The sequence below is a fragment of the Seriola aureovittata genome, chromosome 12 (assembly GCF_021018895.1).
Source record: "Seriola aureovittata isolate HTS-2021-v1 ecotype China chromosome 12, ASM2101889v1, whole genome shotgun sequence".
NCBI classification, from domain to species: Eukaryota; Metazoa; Chordata; class Actinopteri; order Carangiformes; family Carangidae; genus Seriola; species Seriola aureovittata.
The window spans coordinates 25,848,141-25,860,188 of NC_079375.1; the positions used below are offsets into that span (position 1 = coordinate 25,848,141).

General features: G+C 42.7%; 1 protein-coding gene across 1 annotated transcript; it reads left to right on the forward strand.

The window, feature by feature from the left end:
- The first annotated feature begins 658 nt into the window (after positions 1 to 658).
- On the forward strand, positions 659 to 9,088 carry cahz (carbonic anhydrase). Its single transcript, XM_056392205.1, has 7 exons — positions 659 to 945; positions 2,093 to 2,290; positions 3,633 to 3,751; positions 4,341 to 4,433; positions 4,540 to 4,602; positions 4,730 to 4,885; positions 7,592 to 9,088. Exons 1-7 carry the CDS (start codon positions 912 to 914, stop codon positions 7,709 to 7,711), a joined length of 783 nt encoding a protein of 260 aa, XP_056248180.1. The 5' UTR covers positions 659 to 911; the 3' UTR covers positions 7,712 to 9,088.
- Positions 9,089 to 12,048: the final 2,960 nt, after the last annotated feature.

Genomic DNA, 12,048 nt, shown 5'->3' on the forward strand with positions numbered 1-12,048 from the left:
GAGAGAGTAAGTCCCTGTGTGTGTGTGTGTGTGTGTGTGTGTGTGTGTGTTTGACTGATCACAGCCTACTAAAACAAGATTGGTCTGTCATGTGTGTGTATCTGTGGCACTTTATTTTACAGGAGGTAAGTGTAAGCTATAGGTCTAAAAATCAGCTGAGAGTGGGGGTTGGGGGGGGGGGGTGAGTTGGACTCCTCAGGCCCCACAGAGGTTCAGTGCGGCCCTGCAGAGAGCCACAGGCATGCACATCCCATGCAGCCTCCACAGAGCAACAAACCAGGAACCGAAAGCCTGAGCTCAGTGACTGATGGAGGGAGGTGGAGAGAAAATGTCCACTTCAGGAAGCCGCGGTAAAAACCCGCCGAACCGCACGATCCCGTCAGAGCCGCACCGAATCCCGATCCCGGAACACCGCCGAGAGCAGCGCGGGCTGTCCGGGTGGATGTGATGGATGTGTGTGGATGATGTGCACACATCAGACACTAATCCATCTCCGCCCGGAGAGGAGAGAGTCGGGGATAAAACATCACCATCGCATCTCTTCAGCAGTCTGCCTCTAAATACTGAGAGGAGAGACGAGGAGAGAAGGAGAGGAGAGGAGGAGAGGAGAGGAGGAGGAGGAGAGGAGGAGGAGGAGAGGAGAGGAGGAGAGGAGGAGAGGAGAGGAGAGGAGGAGGAGGAGGCCACCATCGCATCTCTGGATGGCTGCACTGCTCGCCTGATTGCCCGGCCCGCTGCAGGACCGGCTGGCCAAGCCCACCGACCTGAGGACCTATATAAGGCCCCACGGCAGCACCTCAGCTTGTGTCTGTCACCAGATCTTCATCGTCGGCCTCCTCTGCCTCTCTCCTCGGATTAATCTTTCCTCTGTGTCCTCAGAGTAGCGTACAGCAGCAGCAGCAGCAGCAGCCATGTCTCACGGATGGGGATACGGACCTTCTAACGGTGAGGATCCACATTCAGGTTTCTGTGTAACAGGTTGAGAACAACAAGAACAACATGCAAACAGCTGTTCATCAGCTTCAGTCCAGCAGGTCCAGCTGCTGAGCAGGAGCCACAATCTGCACGATTCTGCAGATTTACATGTAAAACACTGGAGAAACTTTTGAACTGGAGTTTGAACTATTACACAACTAACAGCTTTAAAATACATACACATGGATGCATCAATAATAATATAAATGACCTCATAATAATGTATTTATTTATAGATATATACATATATTATACATATATAAGTATTTATAAGTATTTATTTATATGTTGTCTATAAGCAAGTGCAATTTTAATACTCATATCTTTACACGTTTCTTTACATATTTATATTTATGTATTTATTTATGTTATATATATATATATATATATATATATATACAGTATATATGTATTTATTTATCTTTATTTTTATCTTTATCTTATTTTTCTACTTCGTATTCTCTGTTCTTTGCTGAGGAGCAACAGTAACACAAACTAATTTGAAGTATTCTGAATGTGATAAATACATTTTAAAATGTGGAACATTTACTATGAATTGTAATATACTATGAATTACTATGAATGAAAATTTTAATTATTTTATTATTATTATAATTATTCATTAACCCTCTGAGGTCGACGGATGTTTCTATTAAAATCTTTTAGATAGTTCAGAGCAGAAATCTGGTTTAATTGTTGTTAGAATCTGTCGACTCTCCACTTTCTCTCACATGTTCCTGTGAGATCGTACGTGACTCAGCCTCTAAAACCTGGTTGAGAGATTTATTATCCATTTATCTACTATTTTTTTATCATATATTGCACTATTTTTGTGAACCTATAGACTTTGATAAAGACATTTGAAGCACCAAAACATTTCATCCACATCAGTAAAGGTTTATTTTCACAAAATATTTGAAGAATTTCAAAAAACCAGACAGTTTATCATTATAGAAAGAGCTGAGATCGATCTGAACATTGTGATATAAACACTTGAGTGTTATCTAATATGTCAGTTCCCTTTAAAAGGTGAATTAAAAACAATAATGTAGAAATTATTTTTATGACATCTACACCACTGGACGACTCTGTGTGACACATACACATGTATTTCTAGGACCCGACAAATGGGTGCAGGACTTCCCTGTGGCCGACGGGCCCCGCCAGTCTCCTATCAACATCGTCCCCAGGGAGGCCCAGTACGACTCCTCCCTGAAGGCTCTGAAGCTCAAGTACGACCCCTCCAACGCCACGGGCATCCTCAACAATGGACACTCCTTCCAGGTGGACTTTCTGGACGACACAGACACTTCCAGTAAGCACAGATCGGCTCCTAGTGTTAATATAATACTATATATCTATAGATATACTGCAGCCTATATAGACATTTCCATTTAACTTTATCTAGCCGTCCTGTTCACGCCTCCACCCCTCCACCCCTCCGCCCCTCCACCCCTGCTGTATGCACTGTAGCAGATAAGAGCATGTGATGATGTCATGTTCAGTTAACCCTGATCACCCTTGTTTCATTATCTGGAGGTCAACAGGACATCTGCAGCACCTCGCCCCCCCCCGCCCCTCCAGTGCACACAATAGAATGAATTAAACTCTTTATTATTTATGAAACATGAAGGAAACGTTACACTGATTTTATTTTGGCTCCAACCTTATTGATATTAAAACTGATATTTAAATCAGTTTCTAGGAGTGAACAGAAGAAAAACAGACGTTAGCATGAACATACAGCAGATATCCTGAGTTGCCCTGATGATTTACTGTGTTAGCTAGCATTAACTAGCAAGCTAACCCTGGCTTCTGTCTTATGTAGGCTAGCATTCAGGTTGCTAACAGTCGGGTTGCTAACAGTCAGATTGCTAACAGTCAGGTTGCTAACAGTCAGGTTGCTAACAGTCAGGCTGCTAACAGTCAGGCTGCTAACAGTCAGGTTGCTAACAGTCAGGTTGCTAACAGTCAGGCTGCTAACAGTCAGGCTGCTAACAGTCAGGTTGCTAACAGTCAGGTTGCTAACAGTCAGGTTGCTAACAGTCAGGCTGCTAACAGTCAGGTTGCTAACAGTCAGGCTGCTAACAGTCAGGCTGCTAACAGTCAGGTTGCTAACAGTCAGGCTGCTAGCAGGAGGAAATTTAAAATGGTGGATATATCAAAGTGTGAGCTGAATTTCTGTGGAGAAATCCCATGAAACTGTCGCCATGAATGAATTATTTTGCAGGAAGTAGAGCAGCTGATGAGGAAACAGCTTCATCTCCAGAGCTTTAGGTTTTAAAATGGTAGTGTGATTAATTATAGGCTATGCTATTGTGGATTAATTGTAAATTAAAATTAATTTACATTTATTGTAACTTTAATCCACCTATTCTGATGTGAACTTGTAACTTATTATAACACAGCATCATTTCTTAAAGTTTCAGTCTTTGATCTGTTACTGTTAATTTTATGTAAATGTAAATAAATTCCTGGTAAATCTGTAAATTCAGATCTTTTATGTTAATAAACCATTTGGTTGACATCATTAAAAAGTCCTCTTTGTTCTGATGAGACCAAAGCTCCGCCCCTGGTTGGATGATGCAGGTTACTAACGAGCCGTGTTGATATTGAGTGTGTGTTTACCTGAGACTGTGTTGTGTCGTTGCGAACAGCTCTGACTGGAGGACCTATTTCTGGAACGTACCGTCTGAGACAGTTTCATTTCCACTGGGGAGCCAGTGACGACCGAGGCTCCGAGCACACCGTCAACGACATCAAGTTCCCCTGTGAGGTACCGATTCAAAGACGCTCACAACCACCAGACACAGTAACACGCCCTCAGTGATGACGCAGAGCAGGATGTAACGGATCTCAGGGCAGTGAGAGAGGACTGTATCTTTAGATCCAATATGTTTTAGATCAATAAACAAAGAAATAAACTAGAGACTAGAGCTGCACATTAATCAAAGTATGATCAAAATCTCAATGTGCAAATATCCAAACCATCCTCTCAGGACGTGTTGGTACAAGATCCTGTCGTATCAGGCCCCAGACGCTGGAAATCTGTTGTCATGTTTAATTACAATTTAATTATTATATTTTTATTCATTATTTCAAACAAAAATAATATTTGTAATTTTTTTTTAAACTATTCGATTATTCTTTCGAAGTTTGTCTGCGTGATTTTGACCTTGTGAACACAATATCTCCATAACGCCTTAAAGGAACATCTTCAAATTTAGTACAAAGGTTCACTTGGACTCAACGGCAAAGTGATTAGACTTTGGTGGTCAAAGGTCAAAGGTCAAGGTCACGGTGACCTCAGAACACACTTTTTAGACATAACTCAAGACTTCAAAACTCTGTGTTCTTCCTGTCAGCTGCACCTGGTGCACTGGAACACCAAGTACCCGAGCTTCGGCGAGGCGGCCAGCCAGCCTGACGGACTCGCTGTGGTCGGGGTGTTCCTCAAGGTGAGTGTTTCATCGCTTCATCCCAGACCATCAGCAGACTGGAGCTGCTTTAAGTATTCAATTAAATTGTGTGTGTGTGTGTGTGTGTGTGTGTGTGTGTGTCCAGATTGGAGCTGCCAACCCCAGACTTCAGAAGGTTCTGGATGCCTTGGACGCAATTAAAACCAAGGTAAAAACAAACGTCCCACAATTCAGCAACACACCGAATGTTCTCACACTCTGTGAAAAGTCATTAATAAGCTTTGGAAACTTTCCTTCCTTCCTTCCTTCCTTCCTTCCTTCCTTGACTCCTGCAGGGAAAGCAGACCACTTTTGCCAACTTCGACGCAAAGACTCTTCTTCCCAGTTCTCTGGATTATTGGACCTATGATGGCTCTCTGACCACGCCCCCCCTGCTGGAGAGTGTCAGCTGGATTGTCCTCAAGGAGCCAATCAGTGTCAGCCCTGCACAGGTAAGTGCCAAGTTTTACATCGAACAGTTTATTTAAATAAAGTTCATTAATGACAGAAAAAAAACTGAGAAAGCAAAAAGAAAAGAATTCACCTGCAAAAATCCCCCAGGTAACCAGTAAGTATGTGGACAGTCATTACAGACGCTTGTTTATAATTATTCCTCCTTAAAGCTCCATGTTTCTTCTTCTTCTGTGTTTTATTTGAAGTGTTGAACCATAAGAAGATATAAAAACCATCTCAGTGTAGTTTTACATCTCCTCTCTCAGGCTTCTCTCTGGAGCTCTAGTAACAACAGGATTGGATGGTGGGTCCAGGTGGGCGGGGCTTGGTGACTGCTTTGTTGTGACATCACAAAGTTCCAGAAGTCCTGACGGCTGGTTTTAAGGCTCAGTTTCTGAATACAGGCTGTGTGCATTTCTCTGTGGACTGAGGCTTTGATACTTTCACAGTATTAATATAGAAGCTAGAGCTGATCTATAATCTATAATCACACTACACATGGACACACACCTTTACGCTGGAGGAAACAATCATGAATATCACAAACCCTGAAGTGTGAATAAGATGTGAATATAACATCCAAATACTACAGAAAGCTTCGTGCTCTTGACCTGTGGCTGGATTACAGCCTGTCAAAGTTAGATTTGTTTCAGAAGAAAAAGACATTTGTTTGAGTTGCTTCTGTTTGGAGGAAGAGAAGTTCAGTCTGCGCCGTACAGCAGGATAAAGAGCCAAACATAACAACAACTGGAGCAAAGCCACAGCTGGATTACACACTGGATATAATGTAAATATAACCAGGAAGGTCATATGAGTCTGTGTGTGTGTGTGTGTGTGTGTGTGTGTCTAAATAAAGACATTTTCTTGGCTGCTCTGTGGGTGGCACAGCTCAGGACGTGAGGCTGCTTTTGCAGTGTTTTTAATATGCTCACACACACTTCAGACTTGGATTGGACGTCCTCTCAGTCAGTGGTTGAAGGAGCCTGAACGTGGGTCTGAGCGTCGTGAAGGTCACAGTGACAGATATCATATCACGCTTCAGAGCAGGGCGGGTCCGAGCCCAGCGCCCTGTGTTTCATTTAGATTACACTAAGTGACTGTATCTGCACCGGCAGTGTGCACACATAATGAACACCACACACTCCACAGTCATGTGACAGAGAAGCCACACGGAGCAGGTGAAGTTTCAAAGCTCAGTTTCCCTTCAGTTAATAAAGCCTGGGTGTTTAATTAGAAGATGCTTCTCCTGTAGAAATGAAAACACACTGAAGCAGAGAAGAGCTGCTGACTGAAGTCCATGTTCAGCAGCTAGCTAAAGGCTAAATGGCTCCCAGAAGAGTTGTTGTTTATGCCACAATGCTGCTGTAGTCATACACACACACACACACACACACACACACACACACACACACACACACGCTTGGTTCCAGGCTGTTTCAGTAGTTGGACAGTTTCTGAGCGACGTGTGTGAGGCTGTGTGTTGCACCACTGTGTGCACATGAGAGATAACCGCTGTGGCAGGAGGGTGTGAGGTGTCTGCGCTGTACAACACTGGACTGGAGATAAAGTGAAGCGCCTGACTGCAGGAAAGTCCACTGACTCCTCGTCCAGGGAGTCGGCGCTTCCTTCAGTCGTAGCTGCTGAGCTGCAGGACGCAGGAGCTCATGGGAACGCGATAGGAACAGCAAATCTAATGGTTTCTAAATGTGAATCCTCATGTTAACTTGAAAGGTCCAGATGAGTCTGTAACTGTCAGAGCACGACTTTCAAAGACATAAAGAACAGCTGATCCAACACGCCTGTCTTTAAACTTTAACGCTCCTTCCTCTGTCGGTCTTTAAACAGAGTATGAGACATAACAGACCTGCTGTTGTCAAACGGTTGATAAATCAGTCCAAACACTGATGATGATGTGAAAACAAAACCAACAGCTGAGTCACTGCAGAGCTTTTATAAAGCAGCTCGGTCACATTTGTTATTGAGCTGATTATTGAGCTGATTATTGAGCTGATTATTGAGCTGATTATTGAGCTGATTATTGAGCGGACACTTCACTGAGCCAAAGTGTAAACAAAGCTTTTTATTAATAAAGTAGGTCTACTACTAGATATCGGGTTCACACAGTGTATCAGGTTCAATATCTCTAGTAGATATTGAACTGGACTGGACGAGCCAGGAATCGAACCACTGTCCTTCTGGTCAGTGGACGACCCACTCTGCCTCCTGAGCCACACAGTGTGTTCATGTCATGTTCAGGTCTCTCACTAGTTACACAGTTAGTTTGGGTTCAGCAGTTTAGTGGTGAGTCAACCGGTTGGTTTAGATTTGACCTGTGCCTTTAAAGTTCAGGTAACCAGCTGAGCTCAACATGTACCTGGCGACAGTAAAAGTATAATCATGCATTAGTGTTATGGGACTCTTCTCCAGCACCTCTTCTATCATTCATTTATTATTAATATTATAGTTCCCAGTACAAGCTGCCAAGTCTAAACTGGTCCCATGAGGGGGCAGACTCAGTTCCCATGAGCCTCCAGGGTAACTGTCTGGACGTCTCAAGGTCAAGTGTTGGGATTTAGTGCTGGGCAGGTGGCAGGTAAGAGCTGGAGAAGTCTGATGATAGATTTTAGTGAACAGCTGACTCCTGTCATCTGGTCCCAACAGTCAGACCTTAATCATCTTCCTCCTTGTGTCTCCTCTCTCGTCAGATGGCCAAGTTCCGCAGCCTCCTGTTCACCGGAGAAGGAGAAGCTCCGTGCTGCATGGTGGACAACTACAGACCTCCTCAGCCCCTGAAGGGCCGCCGGGTCCGTGCCTCCTTCAAATAAACCCCCGCTTCACCTTCAAAGCTCCTTCAACGCTTCGCTTATTCTTCCCTCCTTTCCCGAACCTTCCTCCTCCACATGCAGCCTTCACTCACCTTATTTCAGCCCCGACGACATCAACTCGGAAAGTAGAATAGAATCCATCTGCTCACACTTTCTATGACATAGACTACCTGGATGTATCTTGAATGAAATAACATAAGCTTTGACACTATAAAACATCCCGCCTCATAATGTCGACGCACCCGAGCTAACGCAGAAATCTGCATCACATCTGATCGTGTCTGTTGACGTGTGATCAGACGCAAAACATCTCAAATATCATTTTAAATATTCGAAAGGCAGAAGTAATGTTTGTGTGACTGTAGGAAGTGTTTCAATCAACAGTCATTTATCTCTATTTAGCATTAATGAAAAGTCTAAAACAGACTATTGGATCATGTGTGCTACATACTACAACTGAAAAAATACACAGATCCACCCTTTTGGTGGATGTCGCTCTAAATTACACGCAGGAATATTTATCAAACAATAATAGTCCGTTATTTAAAATACATGAATAATATGTTTTGCCTTGTTTGAAAAGCCTTTATCAGTTTCCTGAAGCTCCTCCTATGCATTTGATTGTGCTGTGCGTTGTGCTGCAGACAGCTGCTCAGATTGTTGACGCCTCATTTTGTCACTTTGAGACAAAGTGATGACACCAGCAGTGAGTCCGGGCCGAGGCCTCCGCCCATCGACCGGTGATCACCTCATGATGGTAACGCTATGAAACGCCACAGCGTGCTGTGAACGCCAGTTGTATCTGGTACTGGATGACAGAGGTCGTGTGAATATGAAACACTTTTATTTTCTTCAGTGTAGAGCTTCCGTCCACATGCGCTCATCTTGTATCTGCGTTACTGTGGACACGACTTTAGCCATCTCACTCTGTCAGTGACTCTACAAGCTTCACACCTTTTATAAGAACCATGACAACTGAACTACCTAACACCACAGTGCATTAAACTCCGTCTGTGAGACTCGTGTAAGACAGAGCTGGTATGTTATAAAGACGTGAAAGGACCAATGTATGACTTTGCATTAACACAAGCTACAGTATCAACACAGGTCGTAGACTTAATTATTATCTTTGTCAACAGTGTCTATAATCAATACTCCATCTAACTGAACTGGGATCAGTGGCAGGTCTTCATAAGAAACCTGAGCAATGTCACTTTTTAGCTTTTATATCAATGTTATAGGAAATGTTATTAAAAAAATCAGCTTCCAGTGTGTCACTTCAAACTGCTGTCACGTTATAGATGGAAAGATATTTTGTGTGAATCTGTCATTAGTGATAAAGATTTATCAATAAAAACTATTTAAAATCTACAGAAATGTTTCAGATTTTCCTTTTATTCACAACTCAGTGGAAGTTTGTACCGACATTTAATGCTTTCAAAGATCAATGTGTTTGATTTACAAACAGTATATATGTATTTATAATTACATCTTTTCACCAAAACTGTTTAGCACGGCCCGGCCCGGCCCGGCCCGGCCCACAGGTTGGGAACCAGTGCCAGTATTTTGCTAGTTTAACTAAAGCTGCCAAATAAATGTAGTGGAGTAGAAAATACAACATATCACTACAACAACTAATCCTCCATTGTTCCACTGCTCATGACTGAGCAACAGTGTTTGCTAACATCAGATCATATATGACATTTTATATTGGTGATGTAATGACAAGCTAACACTGGAAATGAAAGGGCGCAATATCAGTTAACATTAGTTAGCTAAACTGTAACTTAAAGCTAAAGTTAGAAACTAGCTAACATTAGTTAGCTAAACTGTAACTTAAAGCTAAAGTTAGAAACTAGCTAACATTAGTTAGCTAAACTGTGGCTGTGTCCAAAATCACTCCCTACTCCCTACACAGTCCACTAAATAGTGAGTTTGATATTTTGTGGTGCTGTCAGAAATGTATAGTGAGAATTTTACGCTATATAGTGAACTGATTGGTCATGTCCGAAGTCACTCACTCACTCACTCACTCACTCACTCACTCACTCACTCACTCACTCAGGGAGTTCAATGTACAGTAGTGTAGTAGTGAACTCATCGGTAAAATGGAAAAACAAAAGCGCAATGCATGATGGTATATATTGCTTGGTTAGTGACCATTGGTTGTACACTACTTTTCACAATGCATTATGGGATACTATATGAGTCCACTATAAAGGGTATATATCTGGGCAGCACCACACAGTGCAGTATATGGGGAGCAGTGAGTGATTTCGGACACAGCCATTGGTCGAGGTGGCGAGTGCTGCAGCACTTGGCAGAGGATGTGTGGTGCTCACTGGTGACGGCCTTATGTAACAGTGATTGGCTGTTTGTTAGTGTCTCTACCAACACTCCTTTGTTAGAGTCCTCATCATCACAAACCATTAGCTGGATGGTCTTTGTCGGAGAGTTGGCCATTAAACAGCTAAACAGCTATTCTGTCTCCGTCTCTTTCCGTGTCTGAAGGGGGGGGGGGGGGGGTTGGGGCGGGGGGGGGGGGGGGGGGGGGCTGAGGCTTAGAGAGACAAAATCAACAACAACAAACAGACACAACCACAAACTTGGATGAAATGAGATGTAAAGGTCTTTGGATAAAAGCTTGAGATAAATGCAGCTGTACTGGAATCATGCAGTTATTCAGTCAGCTTATTCGAATTTGCCTCCCAGCATGCATTGCAGTAAGGTTAAAATCTTTTTTTCCTCATGTGAAAAGAGTTTAATGATGGAGGCTGTCTGTACTCCAGACACCTGCACACGTCTTCATATATAAATATGTTGAATATCCATATATGAAATATATGTAGATATATAAAATAAAACCATATAGTGACATATACGACTTATGTTACATAATATGCATCAATCCCACAGCCTGTCGATAATGACAAAAAACATACATAAGCATATAGAATTTTTGTTGTTTTAATAAACTTGCACATATGAATTAAATACATATCATTAACATATATATGGTTGAAACATATTAAAAATCATCACATGATATATTTACTTGAGGAACATTTAAGTGATATATTCAGGTCCTGATTGTGACAGCAAACAGAAAATACTGAAAGGTTTGAGCTGTTCCAACTTGGCATCAGTTAACAGACGTGAAATTATACAGTGGATAAACTCAAACCCTGAACTTCAGAAAGCTGCAGCATCAACACACACACACACACACACACACACACACACACACACACACACACACACACACGTCTGGTTATGTGATTTGGTTTCAGTGAACTCTATGACTATTCAAACTTCTCCTGAGGCAGTAACTTTATACTTGTGGTACTAAACTCTTATTAATGTTCTATTCTGACCTTTTGTCAGAAAATCACAACTTTCTTTATGGTAACTTTAAAATCAGTTTTTGTTCCCAACATTTCTGGATGCACTGAGTTGTTTGTGGTCCTGTTAGTGGTCCTGGTCCTGCCTGGTCCTGTTAATGGGTCGACCGGGTCTCTGGTCTTTCATGTCCTCGTCCACCGTCTGATGAATGTGGACAGGATATTAATGAGAGGACAGATGACCCAGAACAGACAGCAGCTCCACACAGCAACAAACATGGCTAACAATGTCACATCCACTTCAAAGAGTTATTGTGTGTGTGTGTGTGTGTGTGTGTGTGTGTGTGTGTGTGTGTGTGTGTGTGTGTGTGTGAATGTGTGTGTGTGTGTGTGTGCGTGTTTCACTGTTTTGCATAGACAGGGAGGAGAGAGAACCAGGTTGTGTTGAACATGGAGGTTGTGATAAAGATGGAGGTTGTGATAAAGATGGAGGTTGTGATAAAGATGGAGGTTGTGTTAAAGATGGAGGTTGTGTTAAAGATGGAGGTTGTGTTAAAGATGGAGGTTGTGTTAAAGATGGAGGTTGTGATAAAGGTGGAGGTTGTGATAAAGATGGAGGTTGTGATAAAGATGGAGGTTGTGATAAAGGTGGAGGTTGTGTTGAAGCTGATAATATGTGCAGACTGTGTTCTGCTGTGACTAATCCTCTGTGTTAAATCCAAATATTACATAAGGAGAGGATTCCCTCACCAACTTCCTCTCTGTCTCTCTCTCTCTCTCTCTCTCTCTCTCTCTCGGCCGCCCCTCCCCCAGCTCCACAGTAACACACAATGCCTCTCTCTCCACGGCTGAGTGACAACTGTAACCATGGCAACTGCATGTTCATATCATAAAATATGGAAGAGGGATTTCTGACCTGTGGATGTGACACACTGCCGTGGATCATGACAGTGATAGTGAAGCTTCTCTCACCAACACGGACTCCATGAGGATTAT

Bases quoted from the DNA above. Each gene is read 5' to 3' on its own strand.
- cahz (XM_056392205.1), top strand. From the start codon at position 912: ATGTCTCACGGATGGGGATACGGACCTTCTAACG. The intron at 946-2,092 runs GTGAGGATCCAC...ATGTATTTCTAG, and splicing joins GGGATACGGACCTTCTAACG to GACCCGACAAATGGGTGCAG. The intron at 4,886-7,591 runs GTAAGTGCCAAG...CTCTCTCGTCAG, and splicing joins TCAGTGTCAGCCCTGCACAG to ATGGCCAAGTTCCGCAGCCT.